This window comes from Halichondria panicea, chromosome 7 (genome assembly GCF_963675165.1).
Source record: "Halichondria panicea chromosome 7, odHalPani1.1, whole genome shotgun sequence".
Classification (NCBI taxonomy): domain Eukaryota; kingdom Metazoa; phylum Porifera; class Demospongiae; order Suberitida; family Halichondriidae; genus Halichondria; species Halichondria panicea.
Genome location: NC_087383.1, coordinates 1,327,365 through 1,351,839, shown reverse-complemented (window position 1 = coordinate 1,351,839; position 24,475 = coordinate 1,327,365). Strand labels below are relative to the sequence as shown.

General features: G+C 40.8%; 2 protein-coding genes and 2 long non-coding RNA genes across 15 annotated transcripts; 2 read left to right on the top strand and 2 right to left on the bottom strand.

The window, feature by feature from the left end:
• Positions 1 to 1,899: 1,899 nt before the first annotated feature.
• On the top strand, positions 1,900 to 20,413 carry LOC135339070 (uncharacterized). Its single transcript, XR_010395822.1, has 3 exons — positions 1,900 to 2,103; positions 19,780 to 19,914; positions 20,164 to 20,413. It is a non-coding gene; the product is annotated as an uncharacterized LOC135339070 (long non-coding RNA).
• LOC135339060 (uncharacterized) lies at positions 2,112 to 13,506 on the bottom strand. 5 transcript variants are annotated; one of them, XM_064535182.1, is made up of 7 exons: positions 12,836 to 13,506; positions 12,728 to 12,763; positions 10,276 to 10,317; positions 10,198 to 10,227; positions 10,040 to 10,078; positions 9,916 to 9,963; positions 2,112 to 2,292 (listed from the first exon to the last, which is right to left on the bottom strand). In XM_064535182.1, the coding sequence occupies exons 1-7, from the start codon at positions 12,894 to 12,896 to the stop codon at positions 2,198 to 2,200; spliced, it is 351 nt and encodes a 116-aa protein (XP_064391252.1). In that variant the 5' UTR covers positions 12,897 to 13,506; the 3' UTR covers positions 2,112 to 2,197. The 5 variants fall into 5 exon arrangements, with proteins under 5 accessions (XP_064391252.1, XP_064391250.1, XP_064391251.1 ...); XM_064535180.1 differs by having other exon boundaries at positions 10,198 to 10,317; XM_064535181.1 differs by having other exon boundaries at positions 2,112 to 2,289; positions 10,198 to 10,317.
• Positions 14,734 to 19,781, bottom strand: LOC135339061 (uncharacterized). 3 transcript variants are annotated; one of them, XM_064535187.1, is made up of 8 exons: positions 18,946 to 19,781; positions 16,785 to 16,851; positions 16,610 to 16,642; positions 16,374 to 16,406; positions 15,254 to 15,280; positions 15,135 to 15,173; positions 15,013 to 15,054; positions 14,756 to 14,952 (listed from the first exon to the last, which is right to left on the bottom strand). In XM_064535187.1, exons 2-8 carry the CDS (start codon positions 16,834 to 16,836, stop codon positions 14,876 to 14,878), a joined length of 303 nt encoding a protein of 100 aa, XP_064391257.1. In that variant the 5' UTR covers positions 16,837 to 16,851; positions 18,946 to 19,781; the 3' UTR covers positions 14,756 to 14,875. The 3 variants fall into 3 exon arrangements, with proteins under 3 accessions (XP_064391256.1, XP_064391255.1, XP_064391257.1); XM_064535186.1 differs by having other exon boundaries at positions 14,734 to 15,054; positions 19,590 to 19,781; XM_064535185.1 differs by having other exon boundaries at positions 14,740 to 15,054.
• A 718-nt stretch (positions 20,414 to 21,131) lies between the features above and the next one.
• LOC135339069 (uncharacterized) lies at positions 21,132 to 24,373 on the top strand. Of its 6 annotated transcripts, none has more exons than XR_010395821.1 (5): positions 21,132 to 21,236; positions 22,272 to 22,396; positions 22,519 to 22,589; positions 22,651 to 23,372; positions 24,164 to 24,373. It is a non-coding gene; the product is annotated as an uncharacterized LOC135339069 (long non-coding RNA). The 6 variants fall into 6 exon arrangements; XR_010395820.1 differs by having other exon boundaries at positions 21,155 to 21,374; XR_010395819.1 differs by lacking the exon at positions 21,132 to 21,236 and adding an exon at positions 21,384 to 21,848 and having other exon boundaries at positions 22,234 to 22,396.
• Positions 24,374 to 24,475: the final 102 nt, after the last annotated feature.

The window sequence follows — 24,475 nt, the reverse complement described above, 5'->3', positions numbered from 1 at the left end:
GGTATCATTGAAAAGAGCAACAGTTCTTACAAACTTATGAATATAAGCTGATGCTCTCTGGACATATTTCAATTCAAATGATTATACACATACCAGGGTGTCTGTCATACAGGATTTTGAATTAGAGGGGATTTTGAAGAGTCACCAGAACATTAAAAAAAAAGTCAACAGTTATTTCAATACCCTACCGGCTATATGGATACTCAGTCGTATGACTGAGTGGATTGGAGCCAGAGGGGAATAATCATACATCCCTGTATGCTGCATATCATGTACATGTACACAAAATAATTATTAGTTGACTTCCATATATAGAAGTCATTGCAATGTCTGTTTAGCCCTGTTGCAAGGATTTTGCAAAACCCTGTACTGCTACATACCGTATATACCACGAGAGGCCATAGTACTGTTTACAACAGTACTACATACCGTATATACCGGTATAATTATGTTTAGAGCTACTTCTTGTCATGCTTCTTGCATTTGCTTATCATTATTACGATGGCCGATTCAAGCAAGCGTCTATGATTCAAGCAAGCGATTGATTGTGAAGGCTGTGTTTCTGCATCTTTATAGAAGGCACTTCAAGAAAGTACACTGGTGCTACTTGTCTACAGAGAGTGCAAATGTACCCGAAAATATCATTCCACAAGCCTACTGGCCACCAGTACAGTGCAGTCTCTCTAGTCTGAGGAAATGTGAAGGAACCAGATATAATAAACACTTGGCAGTCTAGACCCTTCTTACTGCTCCCGATCCCATGCAGCAATGTAATAAGCAGGTTGTGACAACCAAAGTTGAAAAAAAGCAACACAAACGAGTAGGAGTGTTGCAAGCGTGCACTTGCTAATGCCTCTCGCCTTGTTTTTGCTTTCGCTCAGAGTGTTATAGAAGAGGTAAATAATTTGCAATGTGCTTTATTGTTTCACTTTCACAAGAAAGGGGTGAATAGTGTATGCTGTGAGTTTGTCAAAGGCACGGAGTAAAAAAGAAAGAACATATTTTGCGGGTGACAGGGGCGTAGCCAGGATTTGAGAGAGGAGGCTATAAAATGAGTTGTGACAGCAGGACACCAAAGGTGCGGCTGATTCATGAGACTAAGTCTGAGCACTGGGTGAAATACCTTTGCGAATGAGCCAAATCAGCAGAAAATTTGACCCTTTTTGTGATCTGTGTTCTGGCAATGATTGTATTTACTAGTAAGGTAGTATAGCACAGACAGTATAATTATAGTATATAAACAAGCAGAAAGTGTGTATCTATCTATATTAATAAAGACTTGTGTACATGAATGTATTGTTATCTAGTCTATATGGGCATGGGTATCATTTGATTTCCCACTACAAGGAAATAGTGAAAGTTTGGACGAAGCGCTTCGATTGGTTACTCTATGGGTGGCTCCAGACTAGTTTCCCAGAGCCTGTCACATGGTGAAACCAAGGGCTTCTCGGTAGCCCGTGAAACCCAGAGCCATGGATGCCCATCGGGTAAAATCATGTGACTGATGGTTCCGCACACAGATGGCATGAGATGATAACAGCAACCATACGAATGTCATTCAACACCAAGGGCTTATCTGTGGTGAAAACCCAGAGTCATAGAATGCCTAGATTGCCTACATATGGTAAAACCCTACTGCAAGAGTAGATAAGAATCATGCCAAACCATCGGGTAAAATCATGTGACTGATGGTTCCACACACAGATGGCATGGGATGATAACAGCAACCACAGGAATTCATTCAACACCAAGGAAAGCCTAGATTGTGGTAAACCCTACTGCAAGAGTACTAGTAGTCTCATGAATCAGCCGCCGTTCTTTGGTGGTTCCAAAAGAACGGCGGCTGATTCATGAGACTACTGTAAGAGAATCATGCCATAGACAGCAAACAGCAACCAACGAATGTATTGCGGTCATGTGATGTGATGTGTGATTTGTGCTTGTGGTGTGCGAAGTGCAGTGTGACATGTGATGTGAGGAACAAGCTAGCTCAAGGAAGCCTGAGTTTATAGACCTCTAAAGCTAGCTGAGATGTCATGTCAAGTCATAAAGAATGAAATTCCCAAACCAATGACCAACAGACACACTATTCCATTTATATAAGTGAGTCAACTTGTGATTAATAATTAAATTTATATTGTCAATCAGTGGAATCACAAACTACTGAATCATTCGGTCAGCAAAGATCTATATATAGTTAGAGTTTTCCATAGGAACCTCTGTTTTCGTTAGATCTTCTCTTTGTCATGATCACGCCTGCTATGACCGCTACTCCAACACCTGTTATTGCTGCTATAGCATGTATGCATGTATATGTACCGTATATATTACTAGTTAAACATATGCGAACTTTGTAAGGGTTGATTAATTCGCAAAATAAAATCGTAAAACCTAAACTGGTACTGGTAAATTCCACCAGCAAAATATTCTAGTAACAGTTAATGCACGGTGTTGCGAGTGCTACATGATGCTTCGAGAACTTCCGCGAGGCCAATAATATCCATAGAGCGCGAGCGTAGAACTGTGCATTAACTGGTTTGTAGTTTGCAGCTTCTTGCAGCTACCAATAGCTATCGCTCTAGTATAGAGCTAACTACTAAGTAGAATAGCAACCTTCTAGAGACTGCAATGGCCTAATTCAATGTACTGGTAAGCAAAACTAGCCTTTACTTGAGAACAAAGCCAGCATTGCTAGAAGCTTATAGAATCACTTAGCTGTACTCAGCATTGCAACCATGGAGCAGCCATGGTTGTAGTATCTATGGCCCATGGTTGTAGCTATCTATGGCCCATGGTTGTAGTATCTATGGCCCATGGTTGTAGCTATCTATGGCCCATGGCCCATGGTTGTAGCATCTATGGCCCATGGTTGTAGCATCTATGGCCCATGGTTGTAGCTATCTATGGCCCATGGTTGTAGTATCTATGGCCCATGGTTGTAGTATCTATGGCCCATGGTTGTAGTATCTATGGCCCATGGTTGTAGCTATCTATGGCCCATGGTTGTAGTATCTATGGCCCATGGTTGTAGCGTCTATGGCCCATGGTTGTAGCCCATGGTTGTAGTATCTATGGCCCATGGTTGTAGCATCTATGGCCCATGGTTGTAGCATCTATTGCCCATGGTTGTAGCATCTATGCCCCATGGTTGTAGCATCTATGGCCCATGGTTGTAGCTATCTATGGCCCATGGTTGTAGTGCCCATGGTTGTAGCGTCTATGGCCCATGGTTGTAGCATCTATGGCCCATGGTTGTAGTATCTATGGCCCATGGTTGTAGCTATCTATGGCCCATGGTTGTAGTATCTATGGCCCATGGTTGTAGCTATCTATGGCCCATGGTTGTAGTATCTATGGCCCGTATCTATGGCCCATGGTTGTAGCCCATGGTTGTAGTATCTATGGCCCATGGTTGTAGCATCTATGGCCCATGGCCTAGTATCTATGGCCCATGGTTGTAGTATCTATGGCCCATGGTTGTAGCATCTATGGCCCATGGTTGTAGCCCATGGTTGTAGTATCTATGGCCCATGGTTGTAGCTATCTATGGCCCATGGTTGTAGTATCTATGGCCCATGGTTGTAGTATCTATGGCCCATGGTTGTAGCGTCTATGGCCCATGGTTGTAGTGTCTATGGCCCATGGTTGTAGCATCTATGGCCCATGGTTATAGCCCATGGTTGTAGTATCTATGGCCCATGGTTGTAGTATCTATGGCCCATGGTTGTAGCATCTATGGCCCATGCTCTAACTACCCTGCTGCTCTATCTATGACCCATGGTTGTAGCATCTATGGCCCATGCTCTAACTACCCTGCTGCTCTGTCTATGGCCCATGGTTGTAGCATCTATGGCCCATGCTCTAACCACCCTGCTGCTCTGTCTATGGCCCATGGTTGTAGCATCTATGGCCCATGGTTGTAGCCCATGGTTGTAGTATCTATGGCCCATGGTTGTAGCTATCTATGGCCCATGGTTGTAGTATCTATGGCCCATGGTTGTAGTATCTATGGCCCATGGTTGTAGCATCTATGGCCCATGCTCTAACTACCCTGCTGCTCTATCTATGACCCATGGTTGTAGCATCTATGGCCCATGCTCTAACTACCCTGCTGCTCTGTCTATGGCCCATGGTTGTAGCATCTATGGCCCATGCTCTAACCACCCTGCTGCTCTGTCTATGGCCCATGCTCTAACTACCCTGCTGCTCTGTCTATGGCCCATGGTTGTAGCATCTATGGCCCATGCTCTAACCACCCTGCTGCTCTGTCTATGGCCCATGGTTGTAGTATCTATGGCCCATGGTTGTAGCATCTATGGCCCATGCTCTAACTACCCTGCTGCTCTGTCTATGGCCCATGGTTGTAGCATCTATGGCCCATGCTCTAACTACCCTGCTGCTCTATCTATGACCCATGGTTGTAGCATCTATGGCCCATGCTCTAACCACCCTGCTGCTCTGTCTATGGCCCATGGTTGTAGTATCTATGGCCCATGGTTGTAGCATCTATGGCCCATGCTCTAACTACCCTGCTGCTCTGTCTATGGCCCATGGTTGTAGCATCTATGGCCCATGCTCTAACCACCCTGCTGCTCTGTCTATGACCCATGGTTGTAGTATCTATGGCCCATGGTTGTAGCATCTATGGCCCATGCTCTAACTACCCTGCTCTATCTATAACAAAACAGTTGTATGGTCAGAGGAGTACGACACGGTCACATGACTAGCCAATAATCTCATTAACTTTGTACATGAATATCAGTCAAGACTGTGTACTTCCCCTGTTCTATCTATAGTACAGCTGTTTGCACAGACCTTGCAAAATGCAAAATACCACTCCATTACCACAAACCACCATACAATGTTGCTATGCAAACAAATAGTACATGTACATGCATGTAGTATACATGTAGTTATAAAGAGCAATGATGGCTTCTAGAACTAGACTATGGGAATAGTCTGGAGGCAAGCCTAATAGCTCAGGGGAAAAATCTAGAGAGCTAGGATTACCCGTATTACTAGAATGTTTTGCGAGCATCAAACATTTGCGAACTTTGCAAGGTCGAGGGTTGTACACATAATCCTTTCCAGAACGCAATAGTTAGATCGCAAAGGGTTACATTTTCTGCTGATTTGGCTCATTCGCAAAGGTTTTTCACCAGCAAAATATTCTAGTAATACGTGTAGGTCTGGAGCATTCCCTCAACCTACTTGTATGGGGAACTCATAGAACAGTGAGGACCTACCAATAACGCTTTATGCTGAGACTTGCATGCTGTTCAGCCTTCACACTGCTTTCCATACATGCAGTGGACAGATTAGTAGCTATACAGGTATATCTGCTGGTATATGCAAGCTAGTCCCATGCAGTCCATTCTCCACTTCAAATCCATTTGAGTTTCCATACCACCACGTAAGAGTAGTTAAGAGCATCTACCATTGATACCACCTTATAGCGGGTAATTTTGTTCAAGGGTCTAATTTTATCTCGCAGTTTAGCTAGCCCTCAAAAAGTACATGTACCATTTAGTATGTACAAGTTCTGGAAGCTCAAGACTACATGTTGTTTGCATGGTGATTTTGTGGTAATGATAAGGAATTTAGAAAAAGTACATGTACCATTTAGTACAGCTGTTTGCACAGACCTTGCAAAGTACTAAATCACTCACTGCATTACCACAAACCACCATACAATGTTGCTATGCAAACAATTAGAACTAGACTATGGGAGATCCCCACTGTTCATGAGTATGAACAGTGGGGATCTACCAATTAACGCTTTATGCTGAGACTTGCATCCTGTTCACACTGCTTCCATACATGCAGTGGACATATTAGTAGCTATACAGGTATATCTGCTGGATATGCAAGCTAGTCCCAGCCCATTCTCCACTTCAAATCCTCACCATAATTTGTATGTGAGTTTCCATACCACCAAGAGTAGATAAGAGCATCTACCATTGATACCACCTTATAGCTGGTAATTTTCGAGGATCTCGCAGATTACCCATTTTTGTGAAAATGTTAGACTTCAAAAAGTACAGTACATTCATACAAGTTCTGGAAGCCATCATTGCTCAGGCTACATGTTGTTAGCATAGCAACATTGTATGGTGGTTTTGTGGTAATGATAAGGATTTAGTAGGTCTATGCAAACAGCTGTAGCAATGTTGTAATGTGAACCTAACAGATTACAGTAGCCCACTGAGTTACCACAACAACACCAACCCAAGTGTCCCAGTAGACGGCTTTCCCCTAAGGGAAAAATCAAAGATTATAGCATAAACAGTGATGATGTCATAATTAATATCGTATAGACTGCCAAAAAATTTGAAAAAGTCTAGATCTAGTGCTAAGTCCAGCTCTGGAGGCTATGACTACCAGTTTGTGGAGGAGCCCTCTGATGACCTCAAGTGTCTGATTTGCCTGTGTGTGGCCAGGAACCCTCAACAACATGGGGACGGGGGCTGTGGGAAAATCTATGTAGAAGCTGTATCGACCAGTATAAGAAAGAACAGAGACTGCCCAAACTGTCGGAGATATGCATGGGAACTAAAACCTTCACACCAGCTCAGCTTATAAATGTTCGCTCAACAACGTCAAGTGTACAAGTAAAGATAATGAGACAAAAAACAACATTGCATGCACCATTTACATTTAAGCTGACAGAATATACTAGAAAGATTAATATTTACGAGAGTCCACATTTCTATTCTCATAATGGAGGACATAAAATGTCCGTTGTTGTGGATGTCCACGGTGTTGATGAGGGCACAGGTACTCACATCTCAGTGTTTGTATACATGGCAAGTGATGGGCAATTTGATGCTTTAGAGTTCCCCTTCAAAGGAACGGTTACAATTTAACTACTAAATCAGTTGGAAGACAACAACCATCATCACAAGTCAATATTGAAGCAGACCCTTATAGTGAAGACCAGCTAGGGTTTCATTTCTCATGAAGAGCTTAGATTCAATGCTACCAAGAACTATCAGTATCTCAAAGACGACTGCCTAGTGTTTCAAATCTCCGTTGATGTATCGTCCTACAAACTACAATGCACTTAGTGACTGCATGTGTATACGCATGTGTTTTGATAAACTGTGTAATAGCACGAGTATAATAGATAATTATGTTTAGTAAATCTCTACAAGATAGTATGTTATGTTCTTCATCATTTACAGAACTATATGTGAATACGTGAATGTCCCATTGACTCTACCACCCTTTTACATTTTGCTATAGGAAACTAATACATCAGAGCAAAGTGTAGAATGGAATGTGCGTGGGAGTTGGTGCTCCAATTCATGCACTCCTGACCATATACCATGCCACGGTCATTAATATACTGCCCTGGGGGAAATGCTTGGTTAAAAGGAATCCCTACAACTACTATGAATGTATTTATAGTTACATGACACACCCAACATCATGTGATTATAGTAGCTGTTGAATTACCAAACACTACATGTATGTACAGGGTTTTGCAAAATCCTTGCAACAGGGCTAAACAGACACTGCAAAGACTTCCATATATGGAAGTCTTTGCAGTGTCTGTTTAGCCCTGTTGCAAGGATTTTGCAAAACCCTGTACAAGTTCTGGAAGCTCAAGACTACATGTTGTTTGCATAGCAACATTGTATGGTGATTTTGTGGTAATGATTTACAGTGGTTTTCCATACCTTTGCAGGAAGAGCACTGCAACCACAATGTAGTGATTACCTGTCTGTGTTATTTTAGTCCACCCACACATCACAAAAATCAATGATGGGTAAAATACTGGCTATTGCAGACTTTTCACACAACTCAAGGGGTTACTACTCTACTTTCACAGCACTCCTTCTATATAATGCTTGAGGTCAACAAGCTGCTTTCGGAAATATCCCATTTTGAGCCTAGTAAATACAGGCCCTCCGCTCCCTATAGCTATACATACAAGTTTTAGCTCATATCATTTTGCCACAATGAACCAAGCAACAAGTTAGCTGAGCTACCATCAGAGCTACCATCAGAGCTACCATCACTTCAGTCAGACAAAATGTGAGACACCTGGAACATTTAGCGGCTATTTATAATTATTTGGCAGAATTTAGCGATTTTTAATTTGACGTCTTAGGCTACTACAGCAATTAGGTCCACTAATTTGGCAGTTTTAAAATTGCCACAAAAAAAAACCAAAACCAAAAAAAACCAAAAACCAGTTACAGTTTGCTTTTGCAGGCCATAACAATGGCTTGTTACTAACACATAACAGAAGCCAACCAAAATACTATTATTTACTACATTGTGGTTGCAGTGCTCTTGCAGTATAGCCTGCAAAGGTAAGGAAAACCACTGTAGAAAAAGTACATGTACCATTTAGTATGTACAAGTTCTGGAAGCTCAAGACTACATGTTGTTTGCATAGCAACATTGTATGGTAATTTTGTGGTAATGATAAGGAATTTAGGCTGTATTAGTATTTTGCAAGGTCTATGCAAACAGCTGTAACAAACCTACACCAAACAAATGCAAACCACAGCTACAGAAGTTGTTGTAGATTATGGTCAGAGGAGTACGACACGGTCACATGACTAGCCAAAAGGATCATGAATCTCATTAACTTTGTACATGAATATTGATCACGCTTGATTGCTGGGCTTATACTGATGTGAAAGCTTTTCAACCACTTAGACTTTGAGATATTAGTGTAATTCTGTTTTAATAAGTATTCTGTGCCTGCATTCAGGATAGGATCACTGCCAACATCTGAGCCGTGGTTCTTACAACAAATCTAATCTCTACTTGTAAAACTCTAGCTACTAGCCAACAACAAATTCACGGAGTTTTATGCTCTAAACTTGTCTCTTTATGGCGCTTACTTGCCACCAGTTGAATGTTGTCATTGGAATGCATTTTTAACGACTTTTTTGTCTTTCTTGCCTTCAATCAAGACGTAGCAGCCACGTGATCTTAACGGCGTGTCCTCTGGATCCTAGTCTATGGCATTTGTTAGCACAGTTTTTCCTTTAATCTCTGTACAAAAAACTACAAGGTATTATCAAGGGCTTATAAATAATAGTTATAGACTGAATCCAAGGTCTCTATGGGATTATGAGACCCCGAGGGCCCGAGGCTGTAGCGCAGCGAGGGTGCTACTAAGGGCCTGAGGGTCTCATAATCCCATAGTGACCGTTGGATGAGGCCTATAACTGATTTAGAATAGCGCTAGCAAGCTAAGCTATATTAACACAAAGAAGACTTTGCAACCAATAGTTTCTACAAGTCTCAAGCAACGTTAAAGCTTCGCTCTGGCTAAGTCTACATAAAAAAAACTCACATTGAGGCCATTTCCGTCTCTTGAGAATCATGCATAGCAAGAACTGCTAATAGAAAGTTGCTATTCTACTTAGTAATTAGCTCTGCACTAGAGCACTAGCTATTGGTAGTTGCAAGAGTGAGATAAAAGCAGCACTGCAGAACACAAACACTTTTAATTTTTAATGATGCACTGCATCATGGTTACTATGACTTCAACATAAATTTCCATAGGCAAGTACATATAATGGACCTCTACTGAGGTCTCTCAGTGAAATAAAGGACCTCTCAGTAACCAATCAGATTGCACCATTTGTGACAAGCATTTTCTAAAAGAAGAGAGGGCATGCAACTCCACTATCAGTACACGTAGCTAGCAATATTGAGACATTTCGTCGGTAATATTTTCTGCTTGCTAGTTAGAGCATCAGACATTTTTAGGCTTCCCTAAACCGCACTGATAAATTGTGGTAACAAATATTAAAGGTAGGGAGTGGATGGGTGTTGGTTTTTGAGACCCGCGCGTGGGCATCAGTGAAGCATGTAATTGTAATTAAGTTGGCTTGGCACGACCATCATTTTTTATATAATTATAGTGATATATTGATACTGTCCTACCCAATGCAGCCGACAGGACGAGGTATTTTCTTCGCACCACTATAACGCCTGTATAATAATGCATCAGTGTTAGTATACAAAAGTGAACATAGACATGCTATTCATACTGCACGTGCTGACTTACCTAACCCCTTGAGATGCATTGTTTGCCACACCAAAGCACCTGTGTGTACATTAACATGTATTTTCATGGACACACTATTAGTTAGCTTCGAGAGTTACCTGGTCTTGAGGCTAGCTATATTAGTAGCTAGGTGTACATACTTAATTGTACTGACTTACTGAATTCCTTGAATCTTGTTTGCGCGGCACCTGTACATGTTAAGTAAAATGCATGCAAGTGTGACATGCTATAGATACCTGGTCCTTTGAGACGCTTTGTTTGCATCATTATAATGGCACCTGTATGTGCATGTGATATTAAACAATTGATAGGTACATGTACTGATTGCGGGCAACTTTAGACTGGTTTGGTGTAAGGCCCTTGTTTGTTCAAGGGGCGCATACACAGATTTTGACCACATCCTAATTACGTACTTATTTGACTTCATGCTCCTTGACTGTACTGTTAACCATGTGTTAGCTATGCAGTTAATAACCCACAATTTAAAAATAGAACTGCCCACAATTTAATGCGCACTAAATAGAATTGTTACCCGCAGCCAGCGGGTGGGGATATAGTAGTCGATTGGACTTGTTTGTTTGTTTGTCTGTTTATAATTTGTGAGTCTGCCTACCTGGCTACCATAGCACTGCGTTTACAGCATGGATAGCCTTCACACAACAAGTTATTAGTTTTAGCAATGGCAGAAAGAAGCACGTTGGCAACGCGACCTTTATTCGAGGTACATCTGCATAATTATTTGCAGCTGAAGTGATCCTTTACCGTCTTTACTGAACTATAACTTAACTGAACACTCTTGGTTATTATAGATCTATTTATTCATGTCAACAGCCGAGGGTTAGCACTTAAGTGCTCTAGTTGTCTTAGAATTGATAGATAGTTTGTAAAATAGAAACTGCCCTGCCTGTATTTGGGCAGGGATGCTGCATCCACAGTCAGAGGTACTACGACATGCAGGATCGATTGGCTTGATTAAGACATTCCGTTCACATGTAGGCCTAGTAGGTTTATTAATGCTGAGTCAGCTAATCAAGTCTTATAATTAGACAATTGATCCTGCATGTCGTACCTCCTCTGATCCACAGTGTGGGTTTTCATGCATGTCCTGTAAACGCAAACAAACAAAAATTCCTTAGAAAATAGTCTTTTAGTTTAGTTGCAGTTATACATGTACAGTTTGTGTACACTGTTCTTGAATGCTGGTACTGTTGTTATCTCTTGAGCTCGTGTGGAAGCGAGTTATACTTTAGAGCTCCTTGAAAACAGGTACTTTTCCTGAGTAGCTCAGTGGATAAAGTCTCCTCTTGAAAGCTATATGAAATAGGCGTTACATTCTTGTGGATAAGTCACTTGCAAAACTAATCTACATATTGCGTCCGACGACAGAACGGTATGCCCAGAGTAACCAAATGTTTCTCTCACTCCCACGCTACTAAAGAGAGCTGGTTGGTAATACTATAACTCAACACTATCTTGCGGATATAAAACTATTGTTCATTGCTTGTCAGTTATGCCTAGTTTTGCTTACTTGGAATGCCATTGCAGCCTTTCAGAAGAGTGTGTAGCAAAACTTGTCCATGGAGTGTTATTACTCTACTTAGTAGTTAGCTCTGATCTAGACCGATAGCTATTGGTAGCTGCAAGAGTGAGAAAAGAGCTGCAAGGCTCTAGACTGACTACTGCAGTAGCCATTAATTTTAGACTTTGTACTTTTTGGTATCCTTTTTAGCAACAATCATGATTGATCATTTCCCCCACTCTTCTTTCCCACTCTTTGAGTTTTCCTGCGATTAGCCTGATGCAAAAATGTTCATCATGATATGATGTGTGCATTAGCAATCCTCTCATTTGTTCCGCCGATGCTATTTTCGATCCCTCTATCCCCTACTCTTTCCCCCCTTCAATATACTGTATAATTACCGTTATGCTGTTTTAATTGTGACGACCATTACCTGAACACCATTATGCTGTTTCAACTATGACGACCATTACCTAGATACCATTATGCTGTTTCAACTATGACGACCATTACCTAGATACCATTATGCTGTTTCAACTATGACGACCATTACCTAGATACCATTATGCTGTTTCAATGATGACCACCATTACCTGGTCACCATTACCTGGTCACCATTATACTGTTTCAACTATGATGACCATTACCTATACACCATTATGTTATTACCCAGAGGAAGTACGACAGGCACGGTGCAGCCCAAGAAATTAGCCTTTGATTGAGCAATAATTATCCACCCATGCCCCGCCCACATCATATTTTTTGCTGAGGTTAATTGCTTGAGCTCCAGTGGAGGTACAAAGTACTTGTTTTCCTACTTTCTCTTTCAGACTACTTCTAGCCGAGTACGTTATTTTATTTTTGCCAATTTTGCTCAGAAACTGAGATACAGGCCAACTTTGTGTTGACCTCAAGAACAAACCGCTCACGGTATCAAGGCTAGCACAAAAGCATTGTATCTCTGCTCCTGAGCAAAATTTTGCCTCCTGAAAAATAACGTTTTAAGCTTAGGCACTAAAAACTCGGCTAGAAGTAGTCTGAAAGAGAAGGTAGGAGAAAACCAATTAGTGACCCTGAGATCAAGTGCTTGGCACATCCTCTGGTTATTACCTAGCTAGCTAGCGCTAGATCATACAAAAGCTTGCTCTGGCCTTGCTTGATAGACTTACCAAGATGCTTTTTTTGTAGCAACATTGTAGTAGCACCTGTATAATGAATGATGTTAACATGTATGCAGAGAATAATATTATATAGACACACAATTGATTAGAACTTACATAGTATTTTGATGAACATTTTTATCTTCTCTTTGGATATAGTTTTCCTGCTGATGTGCATTATGGCATTTATAACAAGATGCTTATGGAGCCTTTACCCTATGCGTTGAGCTTCATCGCACAGCGATTACGGTAACTTTTTACTGTAATGACCTTAACATTATGCATGGGGAATGATCGTGAATCTAAAGCAACTACTGTATTAGAAAACAGTTTTTTTGGTCGCCTTCAAAGATCACCTACAAGTAATATGTAGCCTATTAATTTTCAGCCACTTTCTCATTAGCAGTCAGAAGTGTCTAGTTCACTCAAACAGCACATTTTTATGTCCACACACACACACCAATAACTCTACCCCTGCTGCGCACGCACAGGGCAATAATTATGTCATGTTATGGGTCTTGTATTGACCCTAATTTGTCCTTTTGACCGTTGAAGCATAGATAATAGGCAGGCTCCATGCTGTAGCTACAGTGACCTTTTTTCTTACAATCTTCCTGCGTGTTATAGTGGCTATACATGCAGCCTCAGTTTGGAAGTAACTTCTGCATGTGTTGAGAAGGGTCAAAGGGCCAATATAATTATAGCTATTATCTTGCTATTAGCTATCCATACATAGTCTGTGCAGGTGCACATTATGTGATCTCATCACTAACCCTTTAACAGACAGTTTTTACAGCTGCTTACCTTTAAAAACACCTCAAAGGTCTGCTATCTCGCTTGGGTCGATCTTTGATAAGTGTACACATGTCACGTAGTGGTGCCGCAGTGACAATTTAGGTTTGCGGGTATTGATTAAGGTTAATGATTGCAGTCAGCTGTTTATACAATGTTGTCTAATCACTTACCTGGTGACCAATACCTCAAATCCTTACTCTCCTTTTCTTATTTAGGAATGCTTTAACCCTTTCCTACCTATGGAATATTTTCTTTAGAATCCATATCTCATGAACCATAGATTGAAATCACTTGTAACTGTTTCCTACGGGTAGCCCAATCATCGCTACCTGGCAACTGACCAACCTACTAATAGCAATTGTTTTCAAACATTCACAATTATGTACACAAACATAGCCTATGCAAAGCTATACTGAAGACTACAAATGATATACTTGTTACTTACCAGGTCCAGGACCATGGTCCATTTCAAGAGCTTCTTCCTCTGTCTTTTCTGGCTCTTTTTTAAAGTTGTACTTTTGAAAAGGTAGCTTTCTATCTAGCTATGATCCCATTCACTATCCTTTGGACCTTGGCTCAATGAGGCCATAAGCATCGATATTCTTACTGTCTATAGCAGCTCTAGAACCGTACTACGAATATCTTATAGCTATTATCAAACTGTCACTTTTCTTTTGACGATCCTGATTAAGTAAGCATATTAAAATGACCACGTAAAAGAGCAGCTCAGTGCGCGTGTACTAGTACTTACAACACAGTGTGCACAGCAACTTTTGAAGTTTATTGGTTGCCATGCCGCCTCAAGGTAGCTATATAGCTGGAAAAGGGAATTATGGTGCTGTCAGGATTCCAAGTTTGGGGGGGGGGGCTGTACATAGAATCTATCAAGTTTTGGCTGAGGTGGATTAAAACATTAGGCATGCCTAGTTACTCATCATGCAGTCATAGCTTTTGGACCTTACGTACACCTTTAGGGTTAGTGGCGGGCTTCTGCGTAAATAGCCATGCAACTTGCTTCCTTTTTGTACTATACCCGAGTCCATAATACAAGAGAGAGAGTATCAAACGAAGCATTACCTTACATCAGATGTATTTGGAAAGTAACGTGACTTCCTGCTTGTTAACTGACCGTTCCGAACGCCCGAAACCGCTACTTGCCTCGAGACAGCAATAATATTATTGCCAAATTGTCATTAATTGATCACGCGTGCCTGTGTAAAAAAATTACTAGAGCATTCAAGTGCACAATAAGATTTGGCTACTTGACCACAAAGTGAATCTCTTGGTAGGAAACCATACATGTATTTGGTTTACTTTGTCAGTGCAAGCAGCAGTTTAACATGATAATAACACTACATTGTCCTAGATATTGTCATCTCTGTTGCGAGATTTGTACACAATGATTCCTGTGAAAATAGCAAGGCCAACTGCTAGTAGAACTGTATGTATAGATTTGCATGTAGATGAACACAGACACGGCCATAGTGATACTGACTTACCGGCTCCTAAGAGGTTTTCTGGGACCTCTACAATGATAGGCCCTGCACATCAAGTTAATGTGTACATGTACAGAAAAAAGTAACACACTATTAGGTATCATTTTTGTGCATGCATGACTTACCAATTCTGCTAGGGTAGGGTATTGGTAGCACTGTAGGCCCTGTGCATATTACATAAGTGTCGTGACATAAGATAAAATAGTACACTATTGCATGGTATGATTATATGCACGTGACTTACTTGGTACCGATGGTCGTATCACTGGACCTGTGTTAAAATAACATACACCAGTGAGTTAACCCTTTCCACCTTTCCAAGTGTTCATTATGCCTTAGTGCGCATGCGCAAGCAATATGTACGGTAGTGTGTTTATGTGTGTGTCTGTGTGTGTGTGTCTGTGTATACAGCTACTGTAACAGCTGCTCAAGGATCAACTAGAGCACTGAAGTGCTAACCCTCGGCTGAATAAATAGATCTATAAAAAGCAGAGGAGCAAAGAAGTAGCAACCTATATACATGCATGTATACAATGCTACTTTTAGTAGAGACCGGTAAAGGATCACTTCAGCTGAAAATATGTGATCTACCTTGAATAAAGGTCGCATGTAGAGCTTGTCTCTGCTCCTACTCTAGGCAACGTGCAAGTTCAAGCTTCTTAGCTTTTGCTCGCTTTTATACAAGAACGAAGCTTTAACATCGAAATCTGCCACTTTTAAAACTAATAACCTGTTGTGTGGAGGCTATTCGTGCTGTAAACGCAGCGCCATGGCACCCAGCTAGGTGAGTAGATTCACCAGTCACAAACAAACAGACCAGACGACTACTATACCCGCTGGCCATGGTACGGCCTCGAGTAATGAAGTGTAGGTATAAGAGTTTCTATAGGCTTCTAGTTACTTGATTTTGATTCGTAGATTTGCAAAGTAATGCTTTGTCCTCGAGTTATACCTAGTTTTGTGTACTTGGAATGCCATTGCAGCCTTTTCAGAAGAGTACGTAGCAAAACTTGTCCATGGAGTGTTGCTATATTCTACTTAGTAGTTAGCTTTGCACTAGAACGCTATAGCTATATTGGTAGCTGCAGAGCTCTACTGATGCAGCAGCCATTAATTTTAGACTTTGAACTTCTGACATATTTTTTAACAGGTCGATCATTCCCCACTCTTTGAGTTTCCCCGTGATTATGCTTGCATGCATCATGGTATCATGTGTGCATGTATTAGCAATAGCTAGCTTTATGTTATGTAGTTTTGACACATCCACACCGAGGCATCAGCACACGTGGTGCTTTCAAAAAATGTGCCTGAAATCGATAGTATAATATAGAAATATAGACAATTTGGTGTGTATAATGACTTACCTGATGGCCTCATACTCTTTATAATTCTAGAACCTGTGCGTATTAAAATGTACGTGTACATACGCATAAGTGTCGTAACTTTCATGCATATATATGAGTGCGAGGTGAACATGCATCTAAACAAGCTGCACTCCTGACACTATTGATAGCTATAGGTGCACATGAACACAAAATGTGCCTGAAATCGATAGTATAATATCGAAATCTCTTGTAACATGGTGTGTATAATGACTTACCTGATGGCCTCATACTCTTTATAATTCTAGAACCTGTGCGTATTAAAATGTACGTACGCGTAAGTGTCGTAACTTTCATGCATATATATGAGTACGAGGTGAACATGCATCTAAACAAGCTGCACTCCTGACGCTATTGATAGCTATAGGTGCACATGAATTGATGGTGACTCACTGTTGGCAATCACAGCTCTGCCAGCTGCTGTTATAATTTTAGTGGGTAGCATTTCTTGCTTTGGCACCTGTTGTGGTAATAATGCTTATTGTTATAGAGTATATTATACCGTATTACTAGAATATGTTGGTGAAAAACCTTTGCAAATGAACCAAATCAGCAGAAAATTTTACCCTTTTGCAATCAACTACTGTATAGCTGGTAATTTTCGTGGGGCAAAATAGTTGTTGTTGAATCTCTGAGCACGAATAGTTTACCATGAATGAAGCTACCTTTACCTGCAGTGCAAGCAGCAAACACGAAAATATTATACGAAGTGACTAAATATTGTTCAACCACGAATGTTTTGCCCCCCGAAAATTACCCGCTATAGTGTATTGCGTTCTGGTAAGATTTACTAGTAGAGGATCAACCCTCGTAACGTTCGCATAATTATGTTTGATGCTCGAATACGGTATAAGCAATTTATTGGCCTGGTAGTAGATAGTATCATGATACCATCATCGTTACCTAGCAACTTACCACCCCCACTAATTAGCAATTGTTTACAAATCTTCACAATTATGTACACAAACAATATTGTATGAAGGCACAAATTGACTAAAGACACTATATAAGTGTTCCCAATGTTCTCGCGACATGATTCAATCAGGATCTTCAGAAACTTGTATGTGAGGTCCTATCGGCAGACGCTCTTTTCCCGGGAAATGTTTTTTTCACCTACACACAGGTTTACAAGTTCAATGGTGGCTCATGATGTCCACTGCTGAATTAACCAGCCTAAGCAAGCCTAAGCAAACCTATACTGAGGCTATCAAGACTACAGATGCTACTCTAAACTCACCAGATCCAGCAACTTGGTCCACCTTAGGATGTTCTTCCTCAGGCTATTCAGGGTTCTTTTTTGACCGTATAGCTCCTATCTATAGCAATGATCCCAGTCACTGTCCTCTCACTCAACAAGGTATCGATATTCTCACTGTCTAGCTTCCCTAGAACGTCGCTGAGATTGTACTACTAAGATCTTGTAGCTATATCAAAAGGTTTCTTTTCTTTCGACAATAATGAACAAAGCGTACCTTGAGGCAGCATATTAAAAATACCATGTGGAAGAGCAGCTCAAGGCGCATGTGCAGGTACCTACAGTGTGTGCATAGCTCAAACACAGCGTGCACATGCAGCAATTTTTTAAAGCGCAACCGTCATATAACAGCTATAGTGGGGAAATGGGTTTAACTTCATTGTGAAATATCACAACGTTTCCTTAAAATTGGCCAAATGCATAATATTTATGATCGCATACATATCGTATAGCGGGTATATTTCGAGGTATAAACTGATCGTCAGCAAGGATTTCTTGGATTTAATTTTTTGTGTACTATAGCATGCAAATGTTTGACGGTGAAGTTTTATACATCGAAATATACCCGTTGTACCGTAATTAACCCACGGCCAGCGGGTTATAGTAGTCCCTTAATTGGTTTGTTAACCTGAAGCCAGGCTGCTGACAGCGGCTTATAGTAGTCTCTTGTTTTGATAAAAGCTAAGAAGCTTGAAGTGCACGTTGGCTGCATGGCTAGCTACACGTGACCTTTATTTGAGGTACGTATTTACAACTGACGTGATCTCGTACCAGGAACGATGGAAAAGGGTCACTAAAGTAGAAAGCTAGAATTATGAGTTTGTTGCTTCTTTATACGTATCGTAGCCCCAGAACATATTAAATCTTACCCTATTAAAACTAATAACTTGTTCGGAGACTGTCCATGCTATAAACACGCTATAGCATCCAGGTGAATATATAGACTCAGATATATCACACACAAACCGACAAACCAACCGATTACTATAACCCATGGCGGCGGCGCGGGTTAACAGCTTGGCTAACAGCTTGGCTATAAATTATACGGTCATGTTTTATACACCCACACCCAATCTATTCGTGGGTACACTAATTGCTGTGTTTACGTGCACTCATTGACACTGAATGAAAACACTAGCAGGCATCGATAATGTAGTATACTGGCTGTAACTAGACACCAAAATTAATATCCACGAAATGAAACAGCGTCCTGAACAATACAGACGCCACTTTCTACTACAGGGGTCATACATGGTCTTATAGATAATTTGGGTAGCATACTTGTATGCTGGCTCTTACAATTTGTTGTGTGGTGATCAGAAGCCCAGTGGTAGATTAATCTCTTGATTCTACTTGTATGTATAGCTATAGATCAATTACGTCAATCAGTTCATGTATACAGAGATAGTCCATGTGGCTGGTGTGGGTGTGAGTGTGGCTATATGCGCATGCGTAGATAGATAACTTTTTATTTGAATGCATGGGTTGGAAATGCTGCATCCACAGTAGTGTGGGTTTCATGCAGGTTCTGTAAACGCAAGTAAACAATGCAAAAAACATACAAAAATACATAATATTATAGGGAGTTTTATATAGTTGGAGTTAATAGTTTGTGTACACTATTCTTTTAAAATGCTGCACTGTTATGATTCTCTTGCATGAGCTCGTATGGAAGCGTGTTGTATACTTTAAAGCTCTTTGAAAACAGGTATACTTTTCCTGAGTAGCTCAGTGGATGCTCTTGGGAGGTGGAGGTTATCATGTCCACAAGTTGATACTTGTGCTTGTCTATATGTTCAGAGTTACAACACACACACACACAGCCTCATGTGTAATCACAGGCTTGCCTATATACAGGTATAATTATTTCATATACAGCACTCGCGGTTTCATAATTTATATCCATTATAGCTACTTGTATATCTTATCTAGATGTTCCTCACCTCAAAAATCTTGTGGTATAGACAATGTGGTCTTTATCTTTTCTCCTCGGTATACCACTTGGTCCATTATTCATGTAAATTCCATGAGGTTTAGTTTCTAACAATCCAGTTTACATTTCTGATTGCACGATTACTTCAAAGCTGCATGCTTAAAAGTCTCTTTCACGCACGCACTCACACACATATACAGGGTCTCCGGCTGTCTTTCATGGTACAACATGCATGACTGTACAACATGCTAGCAGACAGCAGTCCCAAAGCAGGATGCGTATGCATGCATGTTGAGGAGCATGACACTATCTACTTCCCCCCTCCTGTTCATAAGGTACGTGTGTGGAATGAATGCGAAGGTTCCAAGGCTAGAAAAAACAGTTGACCTTTAAGTGTAAGTTGGCCTGACCATTTTAAATTTGCTTACGCCCCTGTAGACATACTTCATATGGTGAGGTCTTAATCTGCGCTTGTGTGTGGGTCTATATATCCATGCGTTTTGGGTTGCTGACATGATTACATCTCAACTTGTTTATATACATTATACTGATTTACACCACACACTATGCACACACATGCACAGAGTGTTGCAAAGCCAGGAAGAAAAAATCCTGTTTCGAGGCAAAATAGAGCTACCTGTTTATGTATATATACTGCTTCTTTTATCATCATGTGTGCAGTTGAAATAATTATGGTTTTGTTGTAATAATACTATAGACAGATTTTCATTCCTTCTCCTAACCTCTGAATAGATAAAGTAGCTTCCTTAATAATTATTATTATTGTGACTGTATGCATCAATATAACTTATTTCAGTGTGTGATAATAATTTATACTCATGCCATGCTTGCATGTACTGACATATTTGTTATCACTAGCTATAGGATCAAATGCCATGGTTTTAATAGCTACTAATTATAGGCCTAGGTAGCTATTATAGAATTGACCGTATAAAAGATTGCCAGAATTGTTATACTCTGGTTAGCCTCGATCCCAGGCCGATCTGTCTTCAATTGAACGCTAGGTTGGAGACGGATCGGCCTGGGATCGAGGCTATACTACTCTGGTCTGATCCGGCTAGCCCATCTGTGCCACAGTAACAAGTCCTCGACTCAGATCGTAGATGTACAACGAAGGGGTGGTAGTGTCACCGCTATGTTATTGTAGACTGGTGGGGTATTGGGTCTAAAAAGTATAGTCTATTACAATTGCATGGTTTGCCATGTTTGATGTACAGCCCATGCATCTTTCAAGTGTACATGCAGATCTTCTAGACTAAAAAAGTAATAAGTGATAATACTGTTTGCAAAAACTAATTATTGGTGGCTGGGGAGATCAAGCAAATACTCCGGCTGGTGCATGCATGCTATATGCACTCTGATTTGTGTTGCTGATTAGCTGTTCCCCGACAACTGCACGCAAACTCTGGCTGCAACAGCTTCTTCCTCTATACACGACCTTTTCCCTACTTTCACTGGAATCGGCGTGGATTCGAGGCTACCGTTCAGCAACATAGCCTCGATTCCAGGCAGATAATTAAAATAATGCGGCCTGGAATCGAGGCTAACATGGCAGCACCTTTGGAAGCAGGAAGAGGAGCTAAAGGTCTGGTGGGAGAAAGAGGAGCTCAAAGATGGCCTGTCAGAATCACTGAAGGTATTGGTGGATAGAGGTCTACTGGCTCAAGGATGGAGGCCATCAGTGTGATCAGTGTATACCATATAAATTTGCTGAGCTACATGATGACATTGACTGGAAACCACGCCCCTTTCTTTAGGGAAAGAGACTGGCCAGGTGACTATCAACTACTTGTCCCAACGGAATGCTTGGAATGTAGTGTGTGCATGAATGCGTGGGAGATATCTAAACCACAACATTGCACACTAAGCATAAATTTTTATTATAATTGTGAGTATTAATGTACAGTTGCAGTATAAATTTTATGTCTACTTGCTGTTTGGATATAAGTTGTCTATCAGTACTTCTCCAATGAAGCAATTCTAAAGTTGCTATAACCTGGATGGCTACAAGGCCACTGCAAAAATAACAGACAGAAGTAGCAGAGATGCAGAGATATATTTGTCTCTCTGCCAACTGGTTTATGGAAAGTCCCTTTGCTTTGCCCTATTGCCAGCAACATTTGAGTTTCTATTTTACAGCGGTATCATTGCCACAGACAGGACAAGAACTAGGTACATCCAGGTGACAGCTAGCTCCAGACTTGGACATAGTTTTGCAGCAGTTGACCTGTGATTGAAATGAAGTTTGGTAGGTGGCTGAGCTAGCTAGCTAGCTTGCTAGAGTACTGACAGCAGTAGATCTAGCCAAAGTATACTAAACCGCAACACTGGTGACCACACCCTTTTCCCTGAACCACTTCCGCAAAATTCAGTACGCAATGAAGACGAGTCGTTGATAGTCACCTGGCCCAGAGGCCGAGGAGGCTGGAACCACTTGACCTTATGGTGCAAGAGAAGTTTGGATAAATCCAATTAGTGACCTTAATTAGCTAAGGTCAAGTGGTTCCAGCCTCCTCTGCACCTGGCCAGTCTCTTTCCCTAAAGAAAGGGGCGTGGTTTCCAGTCTAATGATGACATTGATGTATTTAAGGTTTTGCATCGGTATTTATTTTATAATTATTTCAATCACCCAGTATACCGTCTGCTCCATAATCAACTATGCCACCCACAGTCACTGCAGGGTCGACCCCTGGGGCAGCCAGACGAGACCCTATAATTTGATTTTGTTTTTCAGCTTCTATTCTGTCTTGGAGTAGAGGGAGTGCAATCACAGACAGTAACAACACTCCAATCGAGGTAACCTGCATCATAAAAGTACAAATGCAGATATCTAATTAGGCGGCTGTGACGTAGTACATTTAACAGCTGCTGATAATTTGAACACCCATTAATTTTATGCATTACCATTTCTTTTATAGCCAGTAAAGATTGTCAATACCACTTCAAAAGATAGAAGTGACCCAACTATACTTCATCCAACTTCTGTTCTGTAAGGCAAACACGCAAAGTATGTGCTACGTCCTAGTACTAAAACTATTACCATCTTTTAGAGGAAGGACAACCCAGTGCTGTTGCATTCTCGCCCTGTCAAGAGGGCAGCTGGTTCAATCTGTGAGGGAGAGAGACCTGCCAAGAAACCTAAAGATCACTCCACTCCCTCGCTAGACAGATTCCTCACTCGTCAAGAACATCCGGTGGTTGCTAGGAGCAGTCAAAATATCCCCTCCCTAGACGCAAGATTTGAGGTGGAGAAGATTGCCAGACGAAACAAGCTACTATGGGAACGGTATCATAATGATAATCTCAAATGCTCCTGATATGTTTTTGTACACTGACAAAGAGTCACTTTTGTCTATAGTTTGTCGGAAACGTCGGAAGTAACAAGAGCTCAAGATGAACAGTGCCTTAATAGAACATTATTAAAAGACACTAGCTCTGTGGACTCTCAAGATTGTTTTCAGGTTATTTGCAATATTGATGAATGAGCTTTTTCTTAATTTGTACATTGAGCAGCTTAAAATACACGCATGTATACAATTACATGCATGTAAGTACATGTACATGCATGTAGTATATGAGCCCATATTTGCTAATGAGATTGGTATGCTAATTCTCTAGAGCATATAGCTGACAATAAGTATGTGGTAAGTAATGAGACCACTTCCTGCATGGTACACGCCTGAAGCTACTAGTCTATCATCTGGTGAGGCTGCTATGGTGATGGGGGGACTCATCACCTGTATCAAACGACGTAAACAGAAAGAGATACATAGTAAGAAATTGTATAGCTATGATTATTAAAGTATATATATTGAGTACAAACTGGCACACAGTGCCACTAGGATAAATAATCTTTGTAGATACCAAATACAATCGTGTATCACGTGATCATTTGGCCTCGTCCCCAGGCCGAATTGTCTCTAAAATAACGCTAGGTCGTCAACTAGGCCTGTGGAAGATTGTACCTGGGCGTGGTTGGAATTCGCTCTTTTGGCAAATTCCAATGACTAGTAAAACTGAACGTATACGTGTAGATATTTCTCTGTAAAGCGGCCGTAATCACAAAAATAGCTCTGCGTTCTAGTTGGGCGACCTAACATTATTTGGAAACAACTCGGCCCGAGAACGAGGCTAATGGTAATTATGTGATCACAAAGTTCAGTAAGCAGCTTGATGATGTGTGGTACACAGTATGAAGTTGTGCAGTACCGAAGAGTACATGCCAGCCCATGTTTGAAACTAAAGTCTATTTGCGTTGAGTTCGCCCCCCCCCCCCGGAAGGTATGTGGTCAATTATGGCTTCATTTATGCTTTATGTGGTGGACAAGTATGCCTGGGACTTCTACATGGAAAATGCTAACTTTTAGTGGTTGGAGCTTATCAGCTCTACAGTATATAGATAGAAGCGCTTTTTAACAAGGAATCCAATGGTATATACTATTGGATTCATGAAACTTTGAATTTCAGTGAAGTATGACAAAGTTATGACAACTTTATGAAGGTCGAACTCAACACAAATAGACTTTAGATTCGTGTCATTGATGTTGTTTTATGGCTGCACAGGTAACAGTGTGGATGAATACAATCATGGATTCACAGAAAGAGAATTAGACAATCCAGCCTACGAAAACTTTCACGATGAACTATCAAATTCTGTTACCTAGAACAACGAAAATTGGAACAGATCTAGGCCTACATATTATTATTTTTTCAACCCATATACGTTGTGAAAACTACCTTGTTTCTTATTCAAAAAAATGTGTGTAGAATCTAGTTCAAGCATGGTAGTGCTAAATGTCGTGTTCTGTTTGTTGATTGTCACTAAGATACTGTCGGAGTGTACAGTACATGTATCTTGGTTTATCTATAACTCTT

Bases quoted from the DNA above. Each gene is read 5' to 3' on its own strand.
- LOC135339060 (XM_064535180.1), bottom strand. From the start codon at position 12,896: ATGCACATCAGCAGGAAAACTATATCCAAAGAGAAGATAAAAATGTTC. The intron at 12,764-12,835 runs GTAAGTTCTAAT...TTCATTATACAG, and splicing joins AATGTTCATCAAAATACTAT to GTGCTACTACAATGTTGCTA. The intron at 9,964-10,039 runs GTAAGTCAGCAC...ATTATTATACAG, and splicing joins AATGCATCTCAAGGGGTTAG to GCGTTATAGTGGTGCGAAGA.
- LOC135339061 (XM_064535186.1), bottom strand. From the start codon at position 16,836: ATGCTACCCACTAAAATTATAACAGCAGCTGGCAGAGCTGTGATTGCC. The intron at 15,174-15,253 runs GTAAGTCACGTG...TAATATGCACAG, and splicing joins GATACGACCATCGGTACCAA to GGCCTACAGTGCTACCAATA. The intron at 15,055-15,134 runs GTAAGTCATGCA...CTTGATGTGCAG, and splicing joins ACCCTACCCTAGCAGAATTG to GGCCTATCATTGTAGAGGTC.